The sequence below is a fragment of the Cucumis melo genome, chromosome 6 (genome assembly GCF_025177605.1).
Source record: "Cucumis melo cultivar AY chromosome 6, USDA_Cmelo_AY_1.0, whole genome shotgun sequence".
Lineage (NCBI taxonomy): Eukaryota > Viridiplantae > Streptophyta > Magnoliopsida > Cucurbitales > Cucurbitaceae > Cucumis > Cucumis melo.
The window spans coordinates 16,498,446-16,525,811 of record NC_066862.1 but is presented as its reverse complement, the minus strand read 5'-3'; the positions used below and the strand labels follow the sequence as shown (position 1 = coordinate 16,525,811).

The 27,366-nt window shown below is 35.6% G+C and overlaps 1 protein-coding gene across 1 annotated transcript; it reads left to right on the top strand.

Moving 5' to 3' along the window:
* The first annotated feature begins 462 nt into the window (after positions 1–462).
* Positions 463–3,733, top strand: LOC127149701 (uncharacterized). The gene is made up of 2 exons (XM_051085562.1): positions 463–602; positions 3,489–3,733. The coding sequence occupies exons 1-2, from the start codon at positions 479–481 to the stop codon at positions 3,731–3,733; spliced, it is 369 nt and encodes a 122-aa protein (XP_050941519.1). The 5' UTR covers positions 463–478.
* The last annotated feature ends 23,633 nt before the right edge of the window (positions 3,734–27,366 follow it).

The following is a 27,366-nucleotide window of genomic DNA, read 5'->3' as shown; positions in this document are numbered from 1 at the left end:
AGCCGACACAATTTGCTTTGAAAATAGCTACCCTAATATACTTTGAAAGTTTATTTATCTTTTCATCAAATGAGTTTATTTATCTTTTCATCAAATGAGTTTGTCAATCCAAATTGGATCTAAGTCCATTGAAAAATAACATTTTTTTTCCTTCAAAACCATAGAAATCGAACTATTGAAATCAATGTTATAACACAGAAACAAATAACAATGAAGTAACAAAGAAGTAGCAAAACATCACATCAAAATGTTAAGCAAATAATAATGATTTGTTTTATAAAAGGGACAAAGCAATAAGTAGGATCAACGAATAACACTATTGAAGTCGACCAAAATAATGAATATAACACTATTTTTACATTAATATAAAATTAAGCTCATCGCGAAACTCAAAAGGATCCCCTCATTCTTCTTCCTTCCAAAATCCTTAGGCGCATTCCTCCGCCGCCCATAGCCGTTATCAAAAACAGAAACGGCAATGGCGACTGCACCGGCGGTGATGATACCAGCCGCCGTGGCAATGATGATTATGATGCTCATTCCAACTGCATGCGGCGGTGCTTTTACATTCTTTAAACCACTCAACAACCACACTTCTGGGGGTAAGTTTGTAATAAATTTGAAGTCTTTTCTTATTCAACAGAATACTTCTATAAATATTTAAAGGAGGGGATTCCTTTCCTTCAAATGCTTGGTATTTCAAAAAAAAAAAAAGAATTAAATTATTTGTACTTTTTAGATATGCTCTAGTAATTAATCTTTACACACATTTTCAAAAAGTCAATTTCAGTAGTATTTTGATTTTAGGTTAATTTAACTATATAGATAAAAAGGAAAATTATTTACATCCCACGTGACAAAATCAAAAAGTTGATAAAGCTTGACTTAATTTTTTATAAATTTTAGATTTGTGCTCTCAAAATTTCATCATCCTCTCTTCAAGAGTTATTCCTTCTTCATCATCTCTTATCCTTGATGTTATTGTGTCCTACTCCTTTTTCTTTTTTCTTCCTTTTTCTTTTTCCATTATCAAGTATTGTGTCCTCCTCCTTTTTCTTTTTTCTTCCTTTTTCCTTTAATTTTAATTAAGTATTGTAACAAGATTGTTTAGATTTGGTACAATATCGTTTAGATTTGATACAAAATCATTTAGATTTGGTACCAAATTCATTTAGATTTGGTACAGTATTCATTTAGATTTTGTACAAAATCGTTTAGACTAGGTACAAGGGTACAAGATTGTTTAAACTGAAGTACAAGGGAAGATCGTGTACCAAGATCGGTTAGATTAGATACAAGATCATTTAAGCTCGATACAGGGGTACAAAATCATTTAGACTTAGTACAACATCGTTTTTTTATACGTGTGACTAATTAATCACGGAGTATTTTTGTTATTTCCCGTTGTGAGCTTATGAGGTTTTTTTTTTTTTCAAAATTGTTCTATACAGTATAAATATTCTCGAGTTTTGTATCATTTTTTAAAACAAAAACCCATTTTAGGTTCATGCCTAATAAGTTCACAAAAATTTAAATTATATTTTAAGCTCACTTTGACGATGAAAACACAATTATTGGGTTAGTAATTAAACTTAAAGTTGTGTCTAATATGTGATTTTTAACGCGAACAAGAGCTTACTTTAACTAACATCGGTATATAATATTGAGAACAAGAAGTTCTTGGTTTGAATGTGCCACCTTTAATTTGTGTGTACATATATTTGTATGTATATATATAACATCCTTAATACATTTAAAAGGTTAAATTACAAGTATAGTTTTTGAACATCGACGTTTGTGTCTATTATTGATCATTGAACTTTTAAAAGTCTATGTAATAACTTTTGTGAACTTTAGGCCTCATTTGATTCGTGATTCATTTTCATTTTTATATTTTCACTAACAAAAAATACAAAAAAAAAATAATAATAATTAAAACGTATTTGATAAACTTGTATTCAAAAATGACTTTAAAAGACGACACGCGTGAAATAATCCATTTTAAAAAACAATAAGTGGTCGTTTTCTTTGTTTTTAGAAATTGTGACCAAGAGATACCTATTGTATTTATAAATTACCGATCAAACACAATTTTTAAATTTTAAAATTTTAAAAGGAATTTGTTTTTATTTTCTTTTTTTTTCACTAAATTCTTTGTTTTTCAAAATAATTTTTTATCACGAACCAATCAGCTAGAGTCTTAAATTTTATGTTTAATTGGTAAAAAAAAATATTGTTTTAAGAAAGTTAGGTATATTAAATATATTAATATAATATGTTTTTGTTATGGAAAGCCAAAAATGTCAACTCTTTTTCGGCCAGTAAATCTGTGAATTTTATGAAAAGCTAGACAAGAGCTTTGTGACAAATTTTTTAATTTTGAAAATTCAAGAAATAAATTAACACATGCTACAAAATTTAAGGAGAAAATGTATAAATCTATTTTGATAATTTGATTAATCAAATTAAAAATTCATGTAAACATAAATTATAGTTCTAAGATTTGCAAGATAATATAAGATTAGTAAAGATGACATTAGAAAAATTGAGAAGATTAATTTGAAAGTTTGCATAATTTTTAAAAAGTTAAGCCGGTTTCGTGGATAGATTAACCCTGAAATTCTATATATTTGGACTTTCTTGATAAAGTCTTAGGTATTTGAGCTCTCTTAATGAAAAATCTTGCACAAATCGACCTCCGACTTCTATGTAATTACGGAACCTTATTTGGTGTTTCAAAATTTTGATCTTTTCCAAAATTTAAAGATGACAATCAAATCATCTAACATATAAATTGTGTAAAAATTTTGAAAAATTATTGAAGATTTGATAAAGATGATAGAGATTTTAAAAAATCATAACATTTGGATGAGATTTAAAATGATTAAAAAATTAATTTAACAAATTTTTAATGTGGTAGTTTTGAAAATTGAAACTTAAAAAATATCTATGATAATTTCTCCTAACAAAAACCTTACATGTATTCGCAACTTAGAATATTGTTTAGACAAAAAATACTTTTGATTCTTATTTTCTTTTTAGTAATAGGTACATTTGGTGTGTCCAAGTTTTCAAAATACACCTATTACTAAAAACATTGGTCCCAAAAATGTATGTTTTCCTATTGTTTGTTTTAGATAGGTTATAAATCAGTTTTAGTCATAAGATTTTATAAGAGTGTCAAATTTATCTGTTGTTTTTTAAAATTCATAACAATTTATATGGTCTTATTATTATTTCTTTTTTTGACTATAAAAAAACCTTTATATGCACTTCTAACATTATATATCTATTCTTAGACCACAAGCTTTTAGTTTTTTGTGTTTAATTAGCTAGAAGCGTAAATTTTCAAATTTTTGTATTACTTGTGTGGACGGTTCTTAAAGTTAGAAAATGATGGAATAAGTGAATGATTACGATGATACACTAAAATAATGAATTTTGAACAGAAATTGGGAAAAAAAAAAAACTTTGTTTGTGTTGATTAGGTTTGGTAAGATACAATATGGTTGAAGAGGAGGATACTAAATCAAATTTTGTAATGGAGTCGCACATCAGCAGAATGTTGGCAGATTCGTCTCAAGACTTCGAAACAAGCTCAACTAACAACGCCACCCAAGTTTCCACCGGCGAATGCGACCGGCCCCCCCGCTACGACAGTTGCCTCGGCGATAAAAGAAATACTCCGCCACCACAAAATTGTAGCACCTACAACCGTGAACATCCCTGTTAGAAATAATTAAATACAAACCCCATCTTTAATTTAATTTTAGTTATAAGGTTAAAATACTCCTTTTTCTTTTAATTAACTTACTTTCACTTGTTCTATTTTAGTTTATATATTTCTAAAATCATTCAATTTTAGTATCTTGAAATTAGTTCCTCAAAATCTAATTGTTTATCAAAATGAACTAAATAATAATAATACGTAATTACATAAAAATAATATATATATAACATGTGAATATGTGTCACACCACGACCCAACTGCCACTCCATGCAACCAGATGGGGGCATGCCGCCTAGATCCTCATTGCGCATCACACAGTGACATGAAGCGTTGAACGTCTAGTAAGCATAACAACTTCTTAAACTTATCTCATCATAAAGCTTTTACTTTGGACTTTAAAGACCTTTATCGCAATAGAAAGACAACTTTCAGACTTAGCTCCATTGCCTAGTTTTCAACGCTTAACTTAAATTAACTTTTTAATTACTGGTTTATGAACACAAATAATAATGCAATGGACTAAATATAACTTCTTCTCTTTATTAACTTAACACTTTACATCCAAGTACAAAAGTAATTCAAACTTTACGATTACAATAAGACTTAAAACACAGACTTTTAGGTTCTTCATGTCTGGCTCAGTTCTTCCACTCATTGTCTCTTGGGCCTTTCAAAACTGTGATGCAACCCTCGAAATTTCTTCATAACTGAAGTCGTAGCCCTCGACGTTCAGGAGTATAAGAATTTCCTACAAACTCCTCAAACGCGAAATAGAATGACGAAGCTTGCTCGCCGCACAACATAACAACCTATATCTTACCCTCCTTTACTTCGCTTCTACGCCTGAACTCCTTTCTTTACTTAGCATCAACGTCTGAAAACCTGGGGAAGGAAAACGTAAGAGGGGAAACTTAAAATGTAAGTCAAAGACTTAGTGAGTGATGAGTTTAATTTAGGAAATACCTTTTAGGGAATACAACATTTTCAATAATAACAATAGTCTTATTTTCATAATTATAAATTCTCTCATCACATCAATTTACAAACCAGAACCATTATAAAAAATTCCACACATTTCATTCATCAAGACTTTCACCAACTCATCGCTAGGACTTGGGATTCTTCCATCCGCATCTAATCGCTTAAACCCGAGATTCACTTCACTAGCGTCTCGCGATAGACTTGGGATATTTCTACCAGCTTCTCATAGTAATTTTTTTCTTAGATTTGGGATTCACTTTCATCGATGTCTCATCGCCTAGCTTGGAATCCACTTCCCCCAGCGTCTCACGGTACTCAATCTCATCTCAGACCTGGGATTCATTTTCACCAGCCACTACAAGAAATTGTGTTTTTAGTGGCGCACCAAAAATGTCACTAAAACTAAAAAACACGTTTCTAAAAGTATTAGCAATGTAAAGTCATTCGTCGCTAGGACTATCGCTGATTTCGCGTCGTTAAAAGTTTTAGCGACGCAACAATTACGCGTCGCAAATGATATACTTTTAGTGACATTTCTGCGTTACTAAAAACCTACTTTTAGTAACATATATTATATTACTATTTATTTTTTATAGTGACGTATTATACTTACCACTAAAGGTGAAGTTTTAGTGACAAATAATGTTGTTGCTAAAGGTTAATTTGGGACCATTACAAACATCTTTTGTGACGTATTGAAGTGCGTCACTAAAAATTCCTACAGTTTTTTTTAATAACCAATATTTTTTAAAAGTATTTTACTATATAAAAAATAATATCTAATTTATTATATAAACCTGTTATACAATGTCAAATATAATTATATTGCATCTGTTTTGCAGTCTAACAATGATATACAACATGATCAACTCAAACAACACATAAGCAAGAATTTAAACTTTTTGTCAATTGAACTATTTAAGTTTCTTGAATCAACCCAATCTTTCAATCAAAGAACTAACAAATTGAATATATATCATTGAACATACATATAGTTGGTCATTACAATACTAGTTGTTCAATAAACACAAACTTAAATAAAGAAACTTGAAACTCAATGACCTTATATGAACTTGGCTTCAAATACAAATTTGGATTCCACAACCTAAACGAAAATACAACAACGTAAAGTTAAAAATAAGCAATCAATTAGAGCAAAACTTAGAATAGATAAGCAATCACTGGTTTTGTTCGGCTTGTGAAATCTAAAACTCACCAGAAAATTCTTGGAAGTGATTCTGTGAACCTCAATGAAGAACTCAATAACAACTTGTCCATCAGGACCATCGCCAAAGCAAAATACAAATTCAAAATGTCATCAAAATAAAAGGCCTAAAAGTAGCAAATAGAGGAAAGATCATCAGTTAGGCCCTTCAGTTTCATATATCAATCCTTTCGCATAAACCAAATAGACAATTTCAATAAGAGAAAGATAAAAATAGAAAAAGGATGTAAAATCATAGTTACTTTAAAGTGTCTAGCCGCATCAGAAGTAGGCAGATAGTTGATGATGAACTTTACGGTGAGCTTAGAATATTAGACTTTCTTAGCAATATATACTATGCTTCTTTTAGCAATAGAAAGGTATTTTTAACAAATTCACCAACTAAAACAAAAGAATTACCTTGCACTTGGTAGCCCACACCATAGTAAAGAAGACATTTGACTTATGTAGCCTGTTTAAAAAAAAAATTGATACAACTTATTAAATATACGATAATAGCATTCAACTTCTAGTTCAATTATGGGTGCTAATGCAGGTAACCCTTTTCATGTGACCTTTAACAAGTTGATATAAAACCCATATTGCAGTTTAAGCATCTTGTTTGATTAGTTATTTGGTTTACCAGCTTGGAATTTAACATCATTTCAGTTTAAGAAAATGACATGAACTCGCTCAAGAGCAAGTCGCCTATGATAAAGAGAAGCATAAACTGGGTTTCTCTCCATCTTAATAATGAAAAAAGAAAAGCACCTCAACTAGAGCTAGTGAACGTTTACTCGCCTAGACCTAGGATTCACTTCCACCAATGTCTAGCCATAGATCATACAGCACCACACATTATCACACAATCATCGTAATCCACAAATAAGAAGTGTTAGCTCAAAAGCTTTACTTTCAATACATAACATCACATTAGTAACAATCTCATAGAATAAGCATCAAACGTAAGATTACAAGAAATAGTACTTTCGGTACATACAAAACATTTTTTTCCATTTATAAGAAATCATTCGCAAAATTCATTTAATTACAAAGATCACTTACAAAAATACTTAGCCTCGACTCTTTCCTCTTTTTGCTTTCAACTTTTTCTTTTTGCCTACTGATTTCCCTCAACCGGCCTTTCAACACATGTCACTTTCTCTTAACAAAGTATCAAAACGTTTAGCGTCTCCTCCTCTTTTCTCCCAGCCTTATTGATCCTATTTATAGTAACCTTTCACATCCGTGGGTCATATCCATGCTTTACATGTGTCAAGCTACCACTCATCAGGCCATGCAACTAATCTAAGTTTAACACGTTGCCAGTTATCACTCGCAATTAGACATTTTCCTTGAAACGCTAACCTTATCTCCTTAGAGTGCTAAACTCTTTATCACCTAACTCTTTTTATGGGAAACAACCACTAGAAGAAATCTGGTCTTTAATGTCGAGTGGAAAAAAATGAAAAATAAGCTTTAATGTCGATTTTAAAAAGGCGGATGTTTAATGTCGGTTTTAAACCGACATTAAACATCATGTTTTTTAGAACAAACATTAAAGGCCTTTTTTATTTATTTTTTATTTTTTTATTTAGTAAAAAGTTGAATTTTTATCTCTCTTACTTTACTCTTTTCTCCTTTCTTCCCTACCAAACCCCACGAAAGAAAGGTTTTCTCTCAACATTTCTTCCATTTCTTCCTTTCTCAATCTCATCACTTTCTCCCCTCTCTTCTCTGATCAGTCGCCGTCCCCACCATCACAGCCATCTCTCATACCCAGCTCGTTCGTCGTCGTATTTCTTGTATCATTGAAAAATCTTCATTATTTCACTTTGCATCAAGAAAAAAAATCACATTCAATCTTGCAAGTCTCTCCTCTCCCAGCACTCTCCATATCTTAGTGTCGCCCAGCCACAACTTGCACCTCCATCCTACGTTACGGTGAGCCATTTACCATCTCTGCCTCTCTATGTTGTTAGATTTGGAATTTGGAGGTTTTCTACGAGCTATCCAGCAAGGGTAAAAGTTGTTTCGGGTGATTTTTGGATAAGTACTATAAATTGAGTTTGATTTTGGCGAGTTGAAATGAAGGACATATTTGTTAGGGCGAAGATTTTGTAGTTTAAACTATTGAGAGACAATCTACACAAATTACGATTTTGTTAGTGGGGGTGGATATGACAATTAAAACATTAATTTTGACCTTCAAAATTGGGTATGTCGATATTTCTATTCTTTTCATTGATGATATCCTTATTCTTCTTGTTCAGTTTTATTCAATTTTTTCTGGGTTCTTTGAGATTTTAGGGCAATTGATTTAATTTGGGTAGTTGGAATTCATAAATTTTTGATTAATTTTGAAAATTGGAATTAACTAGGGGAGAAAATGTCTACTTATGAGAACATAGGTGAAAGCAGAGGAAAAAAAAAAGCCCTAATCTTTGTCTTCTACCCCTCTTCTCTCATTTGTGCTTTTGTGAACTATAATATCGACTTGTGTTTCTTTGGTTGTAGCCTTTTAACTTTGTGAGAAGCTCTCCCAATACGTTTACTACACTTGAAAATTATAAGTTTCATAAATCATAAAATTTTTCAATTAATGACCTTTAATGGTTAAGATTTATTTATTTGAAGTCTAAACTTTTTTTTGTCCTATTAGTTATAGTGCTGTTTAGGATATTTGCATAGTGACTAGACTTCTAATAATGTTTTTTAATTTGCATATTGAGTTTAATGTCTAACAACGTTTTTACAGGGAGGAGGAAGGAAACCATGGAATAGTGTCAACTTATTTGTGCACACGATGGTTTCACTTTGGCTGATTTAGTGACTGATAATAGTAAACATAATTTAGCAGATGGTGAAGACAACAATGATAGTGAAAATCATAAACATAATTAAAGGTCAGATTTCTTGTAGTGTGTATTGTATTTTGGGCATTGGAAGATTTTTCTACGATTGCTTAATATATAAATGAATTGTTTTTCTGTTTTTGATTATCAACAGCTCATTTTCTTGGGTTTTCATCACTATATTCACTTAATGTTTCCTCATTAATTTCCTGTTCAGCTTTAATTTGTGCTTCTTCTAAATCTAACCTCTTATATCTGGCATAAATCGATTCTACTTTTCTTTCCTCCCAATTAAGAACTAATCTTAAATCTTCTGGTTTTACTTGATAAAAAACTCTATCTAAATTTGTATGGAATAGATTCCTCCTAATACCATATCTATCTACATATTTCTCTGCTTTAACAATCTTCTCTTTCCTATTCATTCTAATGGGTCAATTGGATAGTTATCTCTTTTCCTAAGTTGTAGTGTTATTCTTTTTTCTAGTTTTAATCCTGGAATTACTGAACTATAAATAATTTTCTCTTGTTTACTAGTTACTTTATATTCTTCATCTTCATAGTTTTTTAGATCTTCTTCCTTTTGTTCTTCTAACCTAAAGTGTTTTTCCAGTTTTACTAATATTTTAGTTTGTAACTGGATTTCTTTTGCTATTTTCTCTAAGTTCCTAATTACTATCTGACTATTTTTTGCCATTTCTGGGGTTTCTGGTTCTAAGTTCATGGTTTGGTATAACTTTCCTGAGTTGGCTTACTTTCTTTTTTAGGTTCTTGGTATCCTATATACTTAAAGTAGTTGTCTATCTTTTCTTCTAATTTTTCTATTTTTGCTACAATATTTGCTAATTGTAGGGTTTGAGTTATTTGGGTTTGATTTAGATATATACCCTCGACCAAGAGGTTAGAGCTTAGAATTTCCTTGACTTCACTTGTTTAACTCAAACATCTTATCTGAATATTTTTATTCAGTGACATTTTGTTAAGTAGTTATGTAGTTATCTGTGATCAAAATGATGTATTTGTTTATAGACTTATCTAACTTCATGTTTATGAAATTACTTTTTGTGCTGCGCTTTTATTCCCATATGGATTGGCTTACCTTTTCTCTGTGAAATGTGTGCATAATTCTAGTCGGAACACAACGGAGAACAAGACGATGACTCTATCAACATTTTCTCCAATGTTGGAACTTGTGAGATTTTGATATCGTTTAATTAATTGTAATTCCATGAACTTCTTTGGATTTCTTTCTCTGTATTTGAGTATTTATGGTTGTATTTGTGCTTAAGGTTGTATGATCATTAAATATTATTGATCAATTGCAATATGTTCGTATCCAATTTATATACATGCAGTGTCCTCGTCAATTGGATTCTGTAGGGTGTGGGTACTACGTGCAAAAGTACATACATGAGATAGTGCATAATTCTAGTACTCCTATTACTAGCCTTGTAATTTTCTACTTTCACTTTTTATATATGTTACAATTTATGATCTAAACTCATACTTTCCATATCTTTCTCTTTGTGCGTAGTTCAATACCATATCTTTCTCTTTGTGCGTAGTTCAATAGCATATCTTTCTCATACTCATATCTTTCTCTTTGTGCATGTTAACAAATATTAGAGGCATTGCTTAAAGCAGGCTATTCTTTGGTTAAGCAACAATTGATCATTGAAACTAAACTTTCAAAAGAATATATGAAGAACATGGATGACTAGCTAGGAACTGAGATAGTGAGACTTTTAAATTTATTTATGACAATTGTTCGTATCAGATTTTTCATTGTTTTTAAAAAGCCAATTCTTGTATTTTTATTATTCACAGTCCCCCTTACGTATTCAGACATTTTTCTTTCCTTTTTCTTTTTTAGCATGTAGAATTTATTAATATGTTAGGAGTAAAAATAATAATATGTTAGTAGTGAGAATCATCTAGGAATATATTAATGCTACTTTTAGTTCAGCAAGTGACTAAACATTTTACATGGAAATGGATTGATATCATTGATTTGCATTCTTTTAGTTTGAATCCGTACCATTTGTTTATAAGTACAAAAACTTTTCTTTTCTTTTTGCTATTCAATTTTTTAAAGATTTTACAAATCAAACTCGCACCTTACAATCTCTTTTATATGCAGAAATTTAAAAAGGAAACAGTTGCTGGATTGAGTTTCGAGGTTACAACAAAAGTATGTTACTATGGAAGTTGTGTGTTTACCCATTTAAGATGAAAAAAATACATACGATTATAAGAGTGAATTAAGAACTAATATTTTAGCTACTACAGTATCAATGTTTCTCTTGAATCTTTTTAACGAGGTTTTATTACGGTTGAATGGATGTGGAGTGCAGGGACTCACCTTTACCCTCAAGGTACACTCTGATTCTTTTATGCAGTAACACATTGTTGAGTTATTGTTGCTTTAAGATATGAATGAGATTTATGTGCAAGTGCTAGTAGCATTTCTCTGTGTGATATATTGATTTAGATTAAAAAAAAATGTTTGGTTGTTTGGTTGCTTTGTTTGAATGAATGATGTTCTACAAGTCAGAAATTTGAATTATAAATTTAAATTTTACTGAATATTGATAACTTGTTGAACAAGAATATAGTACTCTGAAAAATAGTCCAAGTAATATAGAAAAGTTTTCTTCAGATCAATTTATTAGATTATTATGAAGTGACTTTGAAACCTGTGATCCATTTTAACATCTTCATTTTAAGTATGTTTATTAAGTCGTCAACCTTCAATTTTGTATTTGATTGGTCAAAATTTCAATTGTTTGTGTAATAGCCCTTTAGTATCAACTCTCTTTTAGTATGTTGACCTTGTGGTATATTTTCTATAATGCAGTCTCGTTCTGTGATATATACTTCAAGATTGCTTCCTTATTGAACAAGATATTTCATTGAATTTGAAGCATTTATTAGAGCTTGTGGAAATCCTATGTTCTGTCACCACCCCTAGAAATCCACTTCATCATAAGTTAGCTTTATTTGACAAGCTTGGCCTCAAGTCAGTCTACCAAAGTGTCACATGGGTTTCTCAGGTTATCGTCCATTCCCGCCACAGATATAGGGTTCTTGTGTTGTTGGCATCTTTCCAGTAGTCCCTATGACGAAGTTTTGCTATCAATCACTTGTCTGGTTGTGATTAGAAGAATCATAAACTAAGGAATTTGGATCTTAAAGCTTAGGAAAGAAGAGTTTGTGAATGCTGGGTTTGTTTACATTCCATATTTTTTTGCTTCTTTGTCATTTAAGTGATGTTGCTAATACAAAGTAGTCAATCAGAAGAAACAACATGAAGGACCTATGTGTGCTATATGTGGTGTAAATGAAAGTTAATGATTTTGGCTGTTAATTCCTCCCTTTTCAGGGGACCCTTTCTTTCTCCTATGAGTCCCCACAGGCTATAGAACTGCTTACTACTATGCTTGACATGTTTGTTTGCAATAATGGAGATGATAGAAATCAGAAGTTATCAGATTAAATGGTTTATTTTGATATTGCTTGTAGAATGATTGAAGTCATCAGATTGAAAGCTAAGCGATTGTGTAGATAGCCAGGCGATCGTTGAAGGTTGAAGACTGAGAAGGCGTATAGGATTTCTTATTTAAGTCTTGTATTTGGATCTTGTTTCATGTACTATTGTAGAATGTATATATAATCACAATATTAAGTTTTCATTTTGTGTATACAAATTTAAAAGATAAATATTATAGTTTCTAAAATAATATTAATTTTATTAATTTGTTGGAGCGAGAAAAAAATATTTATCTATATGGATTCAATGTTGGTTTATAAAAAATGGACAATAATACAACAATTAAATAAATATAAATTTCTAAAAATGGACAAAAACAAGCCTTTAATGTCGGTTTTAAACTGACATTATTGGCCTCTTTAATGTCGGTTTTAAAACGACATCATAGCCCGATCGACATTAAAGGGCTTCAATAACACTATCAAAGATGTCGGTTTAAAACCGACATTAAAGTCCAACCGACATTAAAGGGCTTCAATAACACTATCAAAGATGTCGGTTGAAAACTGACATTAAAGGCCTTTAATATCGTTTTTAAACCGACATTAAAGAGGCCTTTAATGTTGTTTTTAAACCGACATTAAAGTCTAACCGACATTAAAGGCCTTTAATAATGCTCGCAAAGATGTCGGTTGTCAAGTGACATTAAAGCCCTTTAATGTCGGTTTTAAACCAACATTAAAGGTCAGATTTCTTGTAGTGAACAGAACATTTATTGTCCCTCGGAGGGTCATCTAGTCACCTCATACGAACTTCTATCCCTCGGAGGGTCATCTAGTCAACCATACTTAGGTGTAGGTACTTCTCTCGTGTTACTTCCCAAACACCTGGTTCTTAGCATTAACTGCATGCTTCTTCTTTGCCAGTTAATCCTATCGTGTCGCTTTACTTCAACGTATTCAGCGCTTAACGCAAGCATTTTCTCCTCACGTCACCTTTCCTCTATTGAATTCTTCTTCGCATAATGCATCTTATTTACACCATAACTCCCTTTCTCTGGATCAGGGCCTCACTATATGTTGTCAAAATTTATCGCAAAAATGCTAATAGATTAAAAGAATATAGTACTGAAGTTTGTACATTAAAAATTTAGGAATTAAACTTGTTTGTTAATCTTTATGATATCATGTTTTATTAGTGAGAACATTTTTGTTTGTTCTCAAACACCTAATGTCTCTCCAATGTCTCTCCTCAATCTTCTCCCCCTTTAACTAGACCTCTAATTGTAAATTGATTTGATTGTATTTTACCATATTTGCATTCTTGTAACATGTATAAATGCCTATATCAATGAAATAATCAACCAAGTAATACATTACCAATTTCTCAAGAATATCTTTCAAAATTAACCTATTTAAATTTTCAAAAGAGTTCCAAGAGAAAGTTATATATTTTACATACATTTTAACTTAAGGCTAAACTAATCTTTTATTTAAATAGAATTAGAAAAGGGAAATTGTAAAAAATATTAAAATAGATAAAATATTTACACTTAATACAAAAATCATGTTTAACAAGAGTAAATAGTTTTTTTTTTTTATTATTATTATTTTTTTTGAAAAAACCATTAAAAACTATCATTGCGGACTTTATTACTTTAAATCGAATACATCTCTTTTGCATGTTGTTTTGAAATTATCTTTATACATAAGTTGAAGTGTATTAATGATGATCTTTCGTAAGTATTCAAGACTACCTGTTGAATAAAATTTCATAGAATTAAAGGCAAAAGTCGATAAATGAAATAGTACAGTAGCCACTTGGGATCCCTTTGATAACATTTTCATTTCTCGGTTTCGATTTCTCATTTCTAATTTCTTGTTTCCTATTTCTTAAATATTAAGAACTAAAAGCAGAAATATGTTTGGTAACTATTTATGTTTTTTATTTCTTTAAAAAAAGAAATAGAAATAGAAACTTGTTTAATAATCATTTCTTGTATTATTTCCTCTAACATTGTTCACTTATTTTTATAGTTTAAATATAATTTAATTAGGTAGAATATAGGGGTTTCTTAAAAAATATAACAAACTGACAAAATACTTACACTACAAAGAACAATTTTGAAAACAACAAAAGCCTATACGCCTACAATAAGAAACACCAAAAATGCCTCAATCAAGACACGATTAATCGGACATACGCGTACGTGTGTAATTCTTATTCTAAAAGATCATGATATACGCTCGTGTAGGAAATGATACACGCTCATATAGGTAGTATCAACATGATCTTGTAGTTCTTTTTAATGATGGGAGAAAATACTTTAAATCTAAACGATCGTGTTAACCATGATAAACGATCAGGTTGACTATGGTATGCGATCAATTACATCATATCCACACGATAGTATAGTTCTTTTTAAACTATGAAAAAAGGGATTCAAATCTAAATGATCGTGTTGACCATGATAAATGATTGTGTTGACTAGGTAAGTAACCATTTGGATCATATCCACTTGATAACTTGTAGAAATACAAGTTATTATAGTCTTCTAGAGAGAATAATGAGACCAAAATGCATAAGAAATGTGTCAAAACGCGTAGCTTATGTTGTAAATTCATAAATATTTGGAAATACACTTTACATATGCTTTCATGCCCGTTTTACCCTATTTTTAGTGTCTAAACGCAATTTTAAGAACAAAAGAAGAAGCTAGCAAATCGTAGAGGAACTCGTGCGAAGAAGACTAGGCGAGAAGGCCATATCAGCACGCAAGAAGAGGTTCGCTAGAAGACAAAAGTGGTAGATGGAGTTGATGTGACTTAACATAGGAGCAACTTTTAGCGCTGATATGCTTAGAAGATTAGATTTTTCGCCTAAGTTTAGATATACATATCACTAAATAATGAAAAGTAATGTTGGGATTTTGTCAAAAAGATTTCATGAGATTATCTTTTATTTAATTTCAAAAAGATAAAAGATTTTCCTTTATCTTATTTTATAAGATTATCTTTTATTAATGAGTTATTTAGTTCCAAAAAGATAAAAGATCCTCCTTTATTTTAGGAATCTTGCTAATTATCTTTGAAGAAATAACATTTATACATATAAATCTTATATGTATAAATAGTACTTTTTCGAATACTGGGTTCCTAAGCAGACAAATATTAAAAAGATTATTCATGGCTGAAGGTTAACGAAGAACTGATTGCAAATGCTGCGGGAATGAAAAGGTAGTATGATCTTATGTCTATAAGATCAACATGTTGATCTAAGTTGATATTGTTGATGAGTAATGAAAGGGACGAGACAGTGGTTTGCGTGATTACAGTTTTAGAAGTGTATAAAGATATCGTCGAAAATATTCACTCATGCATTTAGGGGTCGGAGCCTGAAGTCAGACATCATTGAGGAGAGTTACTCGTGCATTCAGGGGGAGCTTGATGTTTGAAGCTGAGACACATGTTATATAGTCATATAGTTGAACAAAGTACATATGCTGTATCGATGTATATTGACTAAAGTGAATCTTAATAAAATTACTCATCAGGGATGTGCGCAGCTCCCCAGACGTAGGCAACATTAGCCGAACTGGGTTATCAAAGTTTCTTGTGTTATTCTCTTCTGCTGTCCCTCTAGCTATTACAACTGTTATTAGCTTTAGTATTAATTGAATGTCTAATTGATTATCTCGCATTTCTTTTTCTAGTAAAAAATTTAATAATTAAAAAATAAGTACCGCAAGGGCCCGTAGTCCCATTTGTGCTCGACCCATTTCTTCTATCATATTCTTCATCCAACCCTTGTCCATTGTTAAAGACCTAAAACATAAATAGATTTGATTAGTCCTATATTTCTCCTCTCAAACTCTAAACTTACTCTCTTGAATAAGCTATGCCCAATCTCCCAAACTTTTCACTAAAGCTAAGTTTAAACTACATAGGCTACCATAATTGCATGATAGCCACCACAAACAACTACAATCTTTTGAACCTACATACCCTTTTGCAACATACTTTACAACCCTTCTTACACAACTTCAAACCCTCAGAAATACTAACAAATTTAGAACTAAACTTACACTGAATAGGCTACCATAACTGCAAGATAACCCTAACAAATCAACAACAAATTACTTCAATATTTACAAGCTACCTAACAGTTCCAACAAATAAAACTACTAAGAAAAAAACAACTAAATTTGAACTAAAGGCTGCCATAACTGATGGATAGCCAAAACAGATCTCAACCACAAATTACAGTAATTATAAAATAATAACAACCTTCACAAAGATAAATATTAAAAACGTTACACCCTCTTCCTCAAATTCAATACTACCCCCTTTAATTTTCAATTCAAACCTCCCCTTCTTAAGTTTTCAATTCAAACCCTACCCCCTAATCGTGTCTGATAACAAGGTAACAAGCACCACACGATCATGTAGTTCTTTTTAAACAAAGTCTCAAGTCTCATAACAAGCACCACATGATCGTATAGTTCTTTTTAAACGATGAGAAAAGGGCTTCAAATCGTGCATGAACGTCGACGCTGACTCACCGCACTCCTCGCCCAACGGCTCCCTACTCATCGAACTAGTCGCCAACTCACTGGACTAGACAGGTAACGTTCTTTTAAGGTTTTCTTCTTCTGACTTTACCTTTTGTCTCTTCCTTTCAATCTTTAGTAGGTTTAATCTACTATTTTTTGTTCTTTTGAACTGCAAATGGCAGATCTGCCAGGAATTCACTTTCTTGATCCGTTTCTGGTTTTTGTGAAGCCGCGAGTGTTTTCTATTTCTCTTATATGTCGTGTTGTGTCGATTGACAAGAGTAAAGTATGTTGAGTGTGGTACGCGTTCTCCTTTCTTTTGAAAAGTGAAAGGAACCGAAAACACTCGCAGGTGCTAGGCATGATCGGAGGATGAAGTACAAGGGATCAGAGGTTACACAAGAAATGGCATGGATTATTTTTGATGAAGTACATTACATGTGTGATTGGAAGTGAGGTTTTGTTTGGGAAGAGAGCATTGTCATGGCTCCAAAGAATGCTCCATTTGTTTTCTCTCAGCAACTTCACCAAATGCAAAAGAATTTGTTGATTGGGTTGCAAAGGTTTCTCCGCTTCTTGGTTCAATCCTTTTATCAATAATTAGTTGAAAATGAAAATAAATTTTCAATTAACTGCAAAAAGAGCTAAAATGATAATTTTGTAATGTTCTATTCTTGAAAGCTTGTGTCGATTAGTTTCATTAGCATGATGTTGATAGAAGCCTTTTGAACATCAAATTTGTCTAATCTTCCCATTTATCATATCCTATATTAATTTTGTTGATTGTCCTTCCACTGCATAATTTTTATTTTTATAGGAAATAAGGAATGACATGAATAGTTTATACAGCTAGCGAAAGGGTATGGCCATTTTTGCAGCGGGAATGATCAAGAATGATCAAGGTAAATTTCCTCCCATATTCTTTTAATTTCTATTTTCAATCTTTCCTCTAAACATGCTCTTATTTGATTACTGCAAATACTCATCATATGTTTGATGTTAATCAGTTAGTTGTTAGTTAGTTGCTTTGTATAGCTTTTGTTTCTGTTTTTAAGTGTCTATTGTTCTGTTTTTAATTTTTTTTACTTAGCTTGAAGGTTTATTTTGAGCTTTCATTATTTGTTGTTAGTTAAAGATAAGGGTCCTTAGTTTATAAAAGGTATTATTAAAAAAATAATTAAAACAAGAATTCTCCAAGATTGTGTCCAAGAAATTTAGATTTACAGTACTATTTTCTTTTACTTGGTCAGCAGAAATGAGGAGCAAGAATTTGTCATGTGGAACTGATGTCAAATGTCTATTTTGAAAGTGAGACAATAATTTTTTTACCTTTGTAGAGAGGGACAAGTAGATAATGCTTTGATTCAAAAGATGGAAGCAAATGGTTGTACTCCCAATTGTAATTACTTTTACCCATGTAGTTTGCTTACATTTATAGATCCTTTCACTTTGATTTTCTGATATGTGTTATTGGAGTTTTAGGAAGATCATATTCGTTAATAGCACATTAGCTTGCGTGGAACATATAATTAAGTATATTCTCTTAGTTATTGAATCTATCTTTATGTTCTTCACTCTTCATTGTTTGTCTGATTTAGTTTACAAAATCTATGATTGATTATTGATGTAATCAAATGCACAATTGCATCCAAATTTGAGCGTTGGATTGACACTTTTGTCTAGTTGGAAGACGAGTTTTTGCTCTCTTCTTATGATTGTGATGTGGTTTTCTGGGTTTTACTTGGGTTTTTATATATAGATTGTTTAAGTGGAAATGAAAAATCTCTCTTTATCAAGTGAATGAAAGTACAATTTTGTTACAATGAAATTTTGGTTCACTTATTACAATGGTTGTACTAGAAGTTTGGTACTTGGTGAGTGGAGTTTTTTGAGCTAACTATTCTTTTATAATGAATACTTATGGATATGTTTCTCTTTGCATCTTCCTTCTTTTAAATCTTTTGATTTTTTGGTGATCAATAGTTATCGACATGTTTCTCTTCCAAAATCATTTAATTGTCTCCTTTGTATTGTCATTATTATTATACTCTATGGTGGCATATATGTGTTTAGGGATTTTCAAGAATGTTGCTACCTTTGTGAATGAAAGACTAGTGAATTAAATAGAATGAGCAACGCTGTGAGCAAGAAATTGAGGACATAGAAATATCATTATATAAGATTATTTTTTCTACTATTTTATAATCCATATTTGATTGTCTATGTATAAATTGAGGTATTGTGTGTGTAACGCCCCGAATTTTCGAGGTAAACTTTTATCGTTTTATATAATTTTTCGGGAATCTTAAATTTTGGATTAATTTTTGAAATTCTGAAATTTATGTTTGTAAATTTATATAATAATAATATAATAGTAATTATATTATTATTATTATTATTATTTATTATAACCTTTATATATAATTTAATATTAATATTATCTTTTATTATTGTTATTATTAGTATTATTATTATTATTAATTAATTATTAAAAGTTAATATATATATAATAATATTTTATTTATTATTATTATTATTTATTTATAATTATTAAAAGTAATATATAAATATATATATATATATAATAATATTTTATTTTTTTTAAAAAACCATAAAGGATTAGCGCGCGTCTCCCCCCCTCATTCCCTTCGTCTTCTTCTTCCTCGTGTCACGCCACCACCGCCCATTTTTCTTTTCTTTTCCTTCCTTTCGTTTCAGCTCCGTCGCCACCATCTCTCTTCCGCTCACGCCGCCGCCTCCATCCCCGTCTCCGACTTCACCTCCGTTTCCATCTCTGGGGTTGTCGCCTGTCGTCGTCTCCGTCTCCGCAATCGAACAGCCATCGCGACGCCCCATTTCCGATATCCCTCTCGGCCTCACGTAACCGGACGCCGCCGTGCGTCCTTCATCCGACCACGTCTGCCGACGTCAAGCCGCCATCCGCCGCGTCGTTCGTCGAGCAACCGACGGCGAACCTCCATCAGTCGCGGATTTTTTCCCATCAAGCCGACCCGACCCGAGAACCCTCATTCAAACCGACCCGAGCCGTGAATCCAAGCTGAAGATCGAGCCGAGTGTGAGCCGCGAGTCGTGAATCCCAGCCGAGCCGCGAGCCGTACCCGAGCCTAAAACCGAGCCGAGCCGAGGACCGAGCCGAGCTGAGCCGAGCCGAGGACCGAGCCGAACCGAGGACCGAGCCGAACTGAGGACCGAGCCGAGCCGAGGACCGAGCCGAGCCGAGCTGAGCCGAGCAACGAGCCGAACCGAGCCGAGCTGAGCCACGAGCCGGCCAACCCAAGCCGCGAGCCGAGCCGAGCCGAGCCGATCACCTCCAAGCCAAGCCGAGCTTCCTGTTCACCGAGCCACCTAAGCCTTCCTTCCTCCACTCCGGGTCACGGTGAGTCTTCGGTAAGTATCATTTTGGTAATTTACCCAGTGTTGCCATAACCGTGTCGAGTTTGAATATTAGAGTAAGACTGGGCCCTATCTTTCGTTCCTTGAAGGTAATAGGGGTTGACGCTCAAGTTTACGGTCCCACGGAAAGTTAAATTGGAGATAGCTTTCCTTTCCTCGGGTAAGTCAACGGATGTGCTTAGGACCATTTTAAAATGACTTCTGCTATTGTCATCGATTAAAACCTTCGTGTTTTCGTTTAGGTGGATCCGTTGAGCGCGGACTCGATCGAGGGGCATAACCGAGTATCAGGTAAGGGTTTTCCTACTACTGGACCTCGGATCGAGGCTGGAAATGTAGTAATCCACAGGGGATTACACGTTAGTGACTGTACTGAATAACTGTATGTGTGTTGACTGTTAAGCACTGTTATTATATTTTGTCTGATGTAAAGGTACTGTGACTGCTAATTGTAGATTGGGATTTTATGTTGATGGACCTTGAAGTTACGGTTCAGTATGTAGTAATCATTGGTCTGGATGTTGATCATGGAGTTTGGACGGGAAAGGACAGTGAGTTCGGTTTTGGTTGGTTAGTTGATTGGGTCTAGGGTTTTCCCTAATGGTGTGCGAATTGGTGACGCGTATAGCAACTGAGGGTGTAGTTGTTTAAACCTATATTATCTGACTGACAAAGCCTATGGCGGAACTGTAATATGAATGTCGTTGGGGTAGTGTGCCTTACGGATATGTGCATCCTTCGGGAGCACTAGACTGATATGTGCATCCTTCGGGAGCACTAGACTGATGTGTGCATCCTTCGGGAGCACTAGACTGATATGTGCATCCTTCTGGAGCACTAGACTGATAGGTGTATCCTTCGGGAGCACTAGACTGATATGTGCATCCTTCGGGAGCAGTAGACTGATAGGTGCATCCTTCGGGAGCACTAGACTGATGTGTGCATCCTTCGGGAGCACTAGACTGATATGTGCATCCTTCGGGAGCACTAGACTGATATGTGCGTTCTACGGAACCACTAGACTGTTATGTAGGGTACCTCCGAATAGGAAGTTAACTGTTGTCCCCTAACGGGCCCAGTAGTGGGTCCCTTACTTGGTATGTTTATACTCACCCTTTTCTCTTCTTTAACTTTTCAGGTAAGGGCACAGCGAGGGGCAGACCGACGAGAGGCAGGAAGGATGCGTGAAGGCCATATGGATGCGTCTGGTTTTCTTATTGCTTCCGCTGATGTTTTTTTTGTTAGAATACGTGGTTTTGTGATTTTGAGTTGATGACCTGAGTTTTTATTTGAAACTTTTGTGACTGTGATTTAAAATAGGGCCTGATACTGTTTTTTTGTAATATTTCTAACGTTTTAAGAAATCGTAACCGGTCCGTTATGAATTTTATGTTGTGTGGTCGAGTTTTGGTATTGAGTAGTGACCTCAGCTTAGTCCGGAAAGTTGGGTCGTTACAGTTGGTATCAGAGCCTAAGTTTTAGGTTCTGTAGACTGACGTATAATGTGAGTCTGTGTTTTGTGTCCTTATGGCTAAAACGATCCTTGCCACTCGTCAGGTACGCTCTCATGAAAGTATATGTATAACTCTATATGCATTACCTTACCTAAGTTAAACTGCAAAGTTAATTACCATTTATGACTAAAGGGATCACTGGTGGTTGTTAGGGAAATGCCGCCAAGGAGAGGTGCACGTAGGGGTGGCTGAGGAGGTCGAGGAAGAGGAGCAGGACGCGTTCAGCCTGAGGTGCAGCCCGTAGCCAAAGCCACTGACCCGGCTGCGCCAGTTACTCATGCGGATCTAGCTGCCATTGAGCAGAGGTTTAGAGATTTGATTATGCAGATGCGGGAGCAGCAGCAGCCTGCCCTGCCAGCTCCAGCACCAGCTCCTGCTCCAGCTCCGGCTCCAGTACCAGTTGCGCCCCAGGTTGTGCCGGATCAGTTGTCAGCAGAGGCTAAGCACCTGAGGGATTTCAGGAAGTATAATCCCACGACATTCGATGGGTCTTTGGAGGACCCCACCAGGGCTCAGCTGTGGTTATCGTCTTTGGAGACCATATTCCGATACATGAAATGCCCTGAGGATCAGAAAGTTCAGTGTGCTGTTTTTATGTTGACTGACAGGGGTACTGCATGGTGGGAGACTACAGAGAGAATGCTAGGTGGTGATGTGAGTCAGATCACGTGGCAACAGTTTTAGGAGAGTTTCTATGCGAAATTCTTCTCTGCTAGTTTGAGAGATGCCAAGCGGCAGGAGTTCCTGAACTTAGAGTAGGGTGACATGACAGTGGAGCAGTATGATGCGGAGTTTGACATGTTATCCCGCTTCGCTCCCGAGATGATAGCGACCGAGGCGGCCGAGCTGATAAGTTTGTTAGAGGCCTCCGACTGGACATTCAGGGTTTGGTCCGAGCTTTCCGACCCGCTACTCATCCCGATGCACTGCGCCTGGCAGTGGATCTCAGTTTACAGGAGAGGGCTAACTCGTCTAAGACCGCTGGTAGAGGTTCAACATCAGGACAGAAGAGGAAGGCTGAGCAGCAGCCTGTTCCAGTGCCACAGCGGAACTTCAGGTCAGATGGCGAGTTTCGCCGCTTCCAGCAGAAACCTTTTGAGGTAGGGGAAGCTGCCAGAGGGAAGCCGTTGTGTACCACTTGTGGAAAGCACCATCTGGGCCGTTGCTTATTCGGGACCAGGACTTGCTTTAAGTGTAGGCAAGAGGGTCATACAGCTGATAGATGCCCGTTGAGACTTACGGGGAACGCGCAGAATCAGGGAGCAGGTGCTCCACATCAGGGTAGGGTATTTGCTACCAACAAGACTGAGGCTGAGAGGGCAGGCACGGTGGTGACAGGTACGCTTCCAGTATTGGGGCATTACGCCTTAGTTTTGTTTGATTCGGGATCGTCACATTCTTTTATCTCTTCCGCATTTGTGTTGCATGCCCGCTTAGAGGTAGAGCCCTTACACCATGTTCTATCAGTATCTACTCCTTCCGGGGAGTCTATGTTGTCGAAGGAAAGGGTGAAAGCATGCCAGATTGAGATAACAGGCCATGTGATTGAAGTAACGCTGTTAGTTCTGGATATGCTCGACTTTGATGTAATCCTGGGTATGGATTGGTTGGCCGCTAACCACGCCAGCATAGATTGTTCCCGTAAGGAGGTAACGTTTAACCCTCCCTCAATGGTCAGTTTTAAATTTAAGGGAGGAGGGTCAAGGTCGTTGCCTCAGGTAATCTCAGCCATCAGGGCCAGTAAACTGCTCAGTCAGGGTACTTGGGGTATCTTAGCGAGCGTGGTGGATACTAGAGAGGTCGATGTATCCCTGTCATCAGAACCAGTGGTGAGGGACTATCCGGATGTCTTTCCTGAAGAACTTCTAGGGTTACCTCCTCACAGAGAGGTTGAGTTTGCCATAGAGTTGGAGCCGGACACGGTTCCTATATCCAGAGCCCCTTACAGAATGGCCCCCGCAGAGCTGAAAGAACTGAAGGTGCAGTTGCAAGAATTTCTTGATAATGGATTCATTCGACCGAGCGTGTCACCTTGGGGTGCGCCAGTTTTATTTGTTAAGAAGAAGGATGGATCGATGCGTCTATGCATTGACTATAGGGAGTTGAACAAGGTAACCGTAAAGAACAGATATCCCTTGCCCAGGATCGACGATCTATTTGACCAGTTACAGGGAGCCACAGTGTTCTCTAAGATTGATCTTCGGTCGGGATACCATCAACTTAGGATTAAGGATGGGGATGTACCGAAGACAGCATTTCGTTCCAGATATGGACACTACGAGTTTATTGTGATGTCTTTTGGTTTGACGAATGCTCCGGCAGTGTTTATGGACTTGATGAACAGAGTGTTTAGGGAGTTCCTAGATACTTTTGTGATCGTGTTTATTGATGATATCTTGATATACTCCAAGACGGAGGCCGAACATGAGGAGCATTTACGTATAGTTTTGCAAACACTTCGGGATAATAAGTTGTATGCAAAGTTCTCGAAATGCGAGTTTTGGCTGAAGCAGGTGTCCTTTCTGGACCACGTGGTTTCTAAGGCTGGAGTCTTTGTGGATCCAGCTAAGATAGAGGCAATCACCGGTTGGACCCGACCTTCCACAGTCAGTGAGGTTCGTAGCTTTCTGGGTTTAGCAGGTTATTATCGACGGTTTGTGGAGAACTTTTCTCGTATAGCTACTCCTCTTACTCAGTTGACCAGGAAGGAAGCTCCTTTTGTTTGGAGCAACGCATGTGAGGACAGTTTCCAAAACCTTAAACAGAAGCTAGTTACCGCACCGGTTCTTACTGTACCTGATGGTTCTGGCAGTTTCGTGATTTATAGTGATGCTTCCAAGAAGGGTTTGGGTTGTGTTTTGATGCAACAGGGTAAGGTGGTCGCTTATGCTTCTCGTCAGTTGAAGAGTCATGAGCAGAACTACCCTACACATGATTTAGAGTTGGCAGCGGTGGTTTTTGCTTTGAAAATATGGAGGCATTACTTATATGGTGAAAAGATACAGATATTCACGGATCATAAGAGCTTGAAATACTTCTTTACTCAGAAAGAATTGAATATGAGACAGCGAAGGTGGCTTGAGTTAGTCAAGGATTACGATTGTGAGATACTATATCATCCAGGCAAGGCAAATGTGGTAGCTGATGCTCTTAGTAGAAAGGTATCACATTCAGCAGCACTTATTACCCGACAGGCCCCATTGCATCGGGATCTCGAGCGGGCTGAGATTGCAGTGTCGGTGGGGGCAGTCACTATGCAGTTAGCCCAGTTGACGGTACAACCGACTTTGAGGCAAAGGATCATTGATGCTCAGAGTAACGATCCTTATTTGGTCGAGAAACGTGGCCTAGAAGAGGCAGGGCAAGCGGTTGAGTTCTCATTATCCTCTGACGGTGGACTTTTGTTTGAGAGACGCCTCTGTGTGCCGTCAGATAGTGCGGTTAAGACAGAATTATTATCTGAGGCTCACAGTTCCCCATTTTCCATGCACCCAGGTAGTACGAAGATGTATCAGGACCTGAAGCGGGTTTATTGGTGGCGTAACATGAAGAGGGAGGTAGCAGAATTTGTTAGTAGATGCTTGGTGTGTCAGCAGGTTAAGGCACCAAGGCAGAAACCAGCGGGTTTATTACAACCCTTGAGCATACCGAAATGGAATTGGGAAAACGTGTCCATGGATTTCATTACAGGACTGCCGAGAACTCTGAGGGGTTTTATGGTGATTTGGGTTGTGGTGGACAGACTTACCAAATCAGCGCACTTCGTTCCGGGTAAATCCACCTATACTGCTAGTAAGTGGGCACAGCTGTACATGTCTGAGATAGTGAGATTACACGGAGTGCCAGTGTCGATTGTTTCTGATAGAGATGCCCGTTTCACTTCCAAATTCTGGAAGGGTTTGCAGACGGCTATGGAAACGAGGTTAGACTTTAGTACAGCTTTCCATCCACAGACTGACGGTCAGACTGAGCGTCTGAACCAAGTTTTAGAGGATATGTTGCGGGCGCGTGCATTGGAATTTCCAGGTAGCTGGGACTCCCACTTGCATTTGATGGAATTTGCTTATAATAACAGTTATCAGGCTACTATTGGCATGGCACCATTTGAGGCCTTGTACGGCAAATGTTGTAGATCCCCGGTTTGCTGGGGTGAGGTGGGTGAGCAGAGATTGATGGGTCCTGAGTTAGTGCAGTCTACTAACGAAGCGATACAGAAGATTAGATCACGCATGCATACCGCTCAGAGTAGGCAGAAGAGTTATGCAGATGTGAGGCGGAAGGATCTCGAATTTGAGGTAGGGGACAAGGTGTTCTTAAAGGTAGCACCTATGAGAGGTGTCTTACGATTTGAAAGGAGAGGAAAGCTGAGTCCCCGTTTTGTTGGGCCATTTGAGATTCTGGAGCGGATTGGCCCTGTAGCTTATCGTTTGGCGTTGCCACCATCACTCTCGACAGTTCATGATGTGTTTCATGTTTCTATGTTGAGGAAGTACGTGCCAGATCCATCCCATGTAGTGGATTACGAGCCACTAGAGATTGATGAAAACTTGAGCTATGCTGAACAACCCGTTGAGGTGCTTGCTAGAGAGGTGAAAACGTTGAGGAATAAAGAAATCCCTTTGGTTAAAGTCTTATGGCGGAATCACCGGGTAGAAGAGGCTACATGGGAGCGTGAAGATGACATGAGGTCCCGTTATCCCGAACTGTTCGAGGAATAAAACTTTCGAGGACGAAAGTTCCCTAAGGAGGGAAGAATGTAACGCCCTGAATTTTCGAGGTAAACTTTTATCGTTTTATATAATTTTTCGGGAATCTTAAATTTTGGATTAATTTCTGAAATTCTGAAATTTATGTTTGTAAATTTATATAATAATAATATAATAGTAATTATATTATTATTATTATTATTATTATTATTTATTATAACCTTTATATATAATTTAATATTAATATTATCTTTTATTATTGTTATTATTAGTATTATTATTATTATTATTAATTAATTATTAAAAGTTAATATATATATATATATATAATAATAATAATAATATTTTATATATTATTATTATTAATTATAATTATTAAAAGTTAATATATATATATATAATAATATTTTATTTATTATTATTATTATTTATTTATAATTATTAAAAGTAATATATAAATATATATATAATAATATTTTATTTTTTTTAAAAAACCCTAAAGGATTAGCGCGCGTCTCCCCCCCTCATTCCTTTCGTCTTCTTCTTCCTCGTGTCACGCCGCCGCCGCCCATTTTTCTTTTCTTTTCCTTCCTTTCGTTTCAGCTCCGTCGCCACCATCTCTCTTCCGCTCACGCCGCCGCTTCCATCCCCGTCTCCGACTTCACCTCCGTTTCCATCTCTGGGGTTGTCGCCCGTCGTCGTCTCCGTCTCCGCAATCAAACAGCCATCGCGACGCCCAATTTCCGATATCCCTCTCGGCCTCACGTAACCGGACGCCGCCGTGCGTCCTTCATCCGACCACGTCTGCCGACGTCAAGCCGCCATCCGCCGCGTCGTTCGTCGAGCAACCGACGGCAAACCTCCATCAGTCGCGGATTTTTCCCATCAAGCTGACCCGACCCGAGAACCCTCATTCAAAC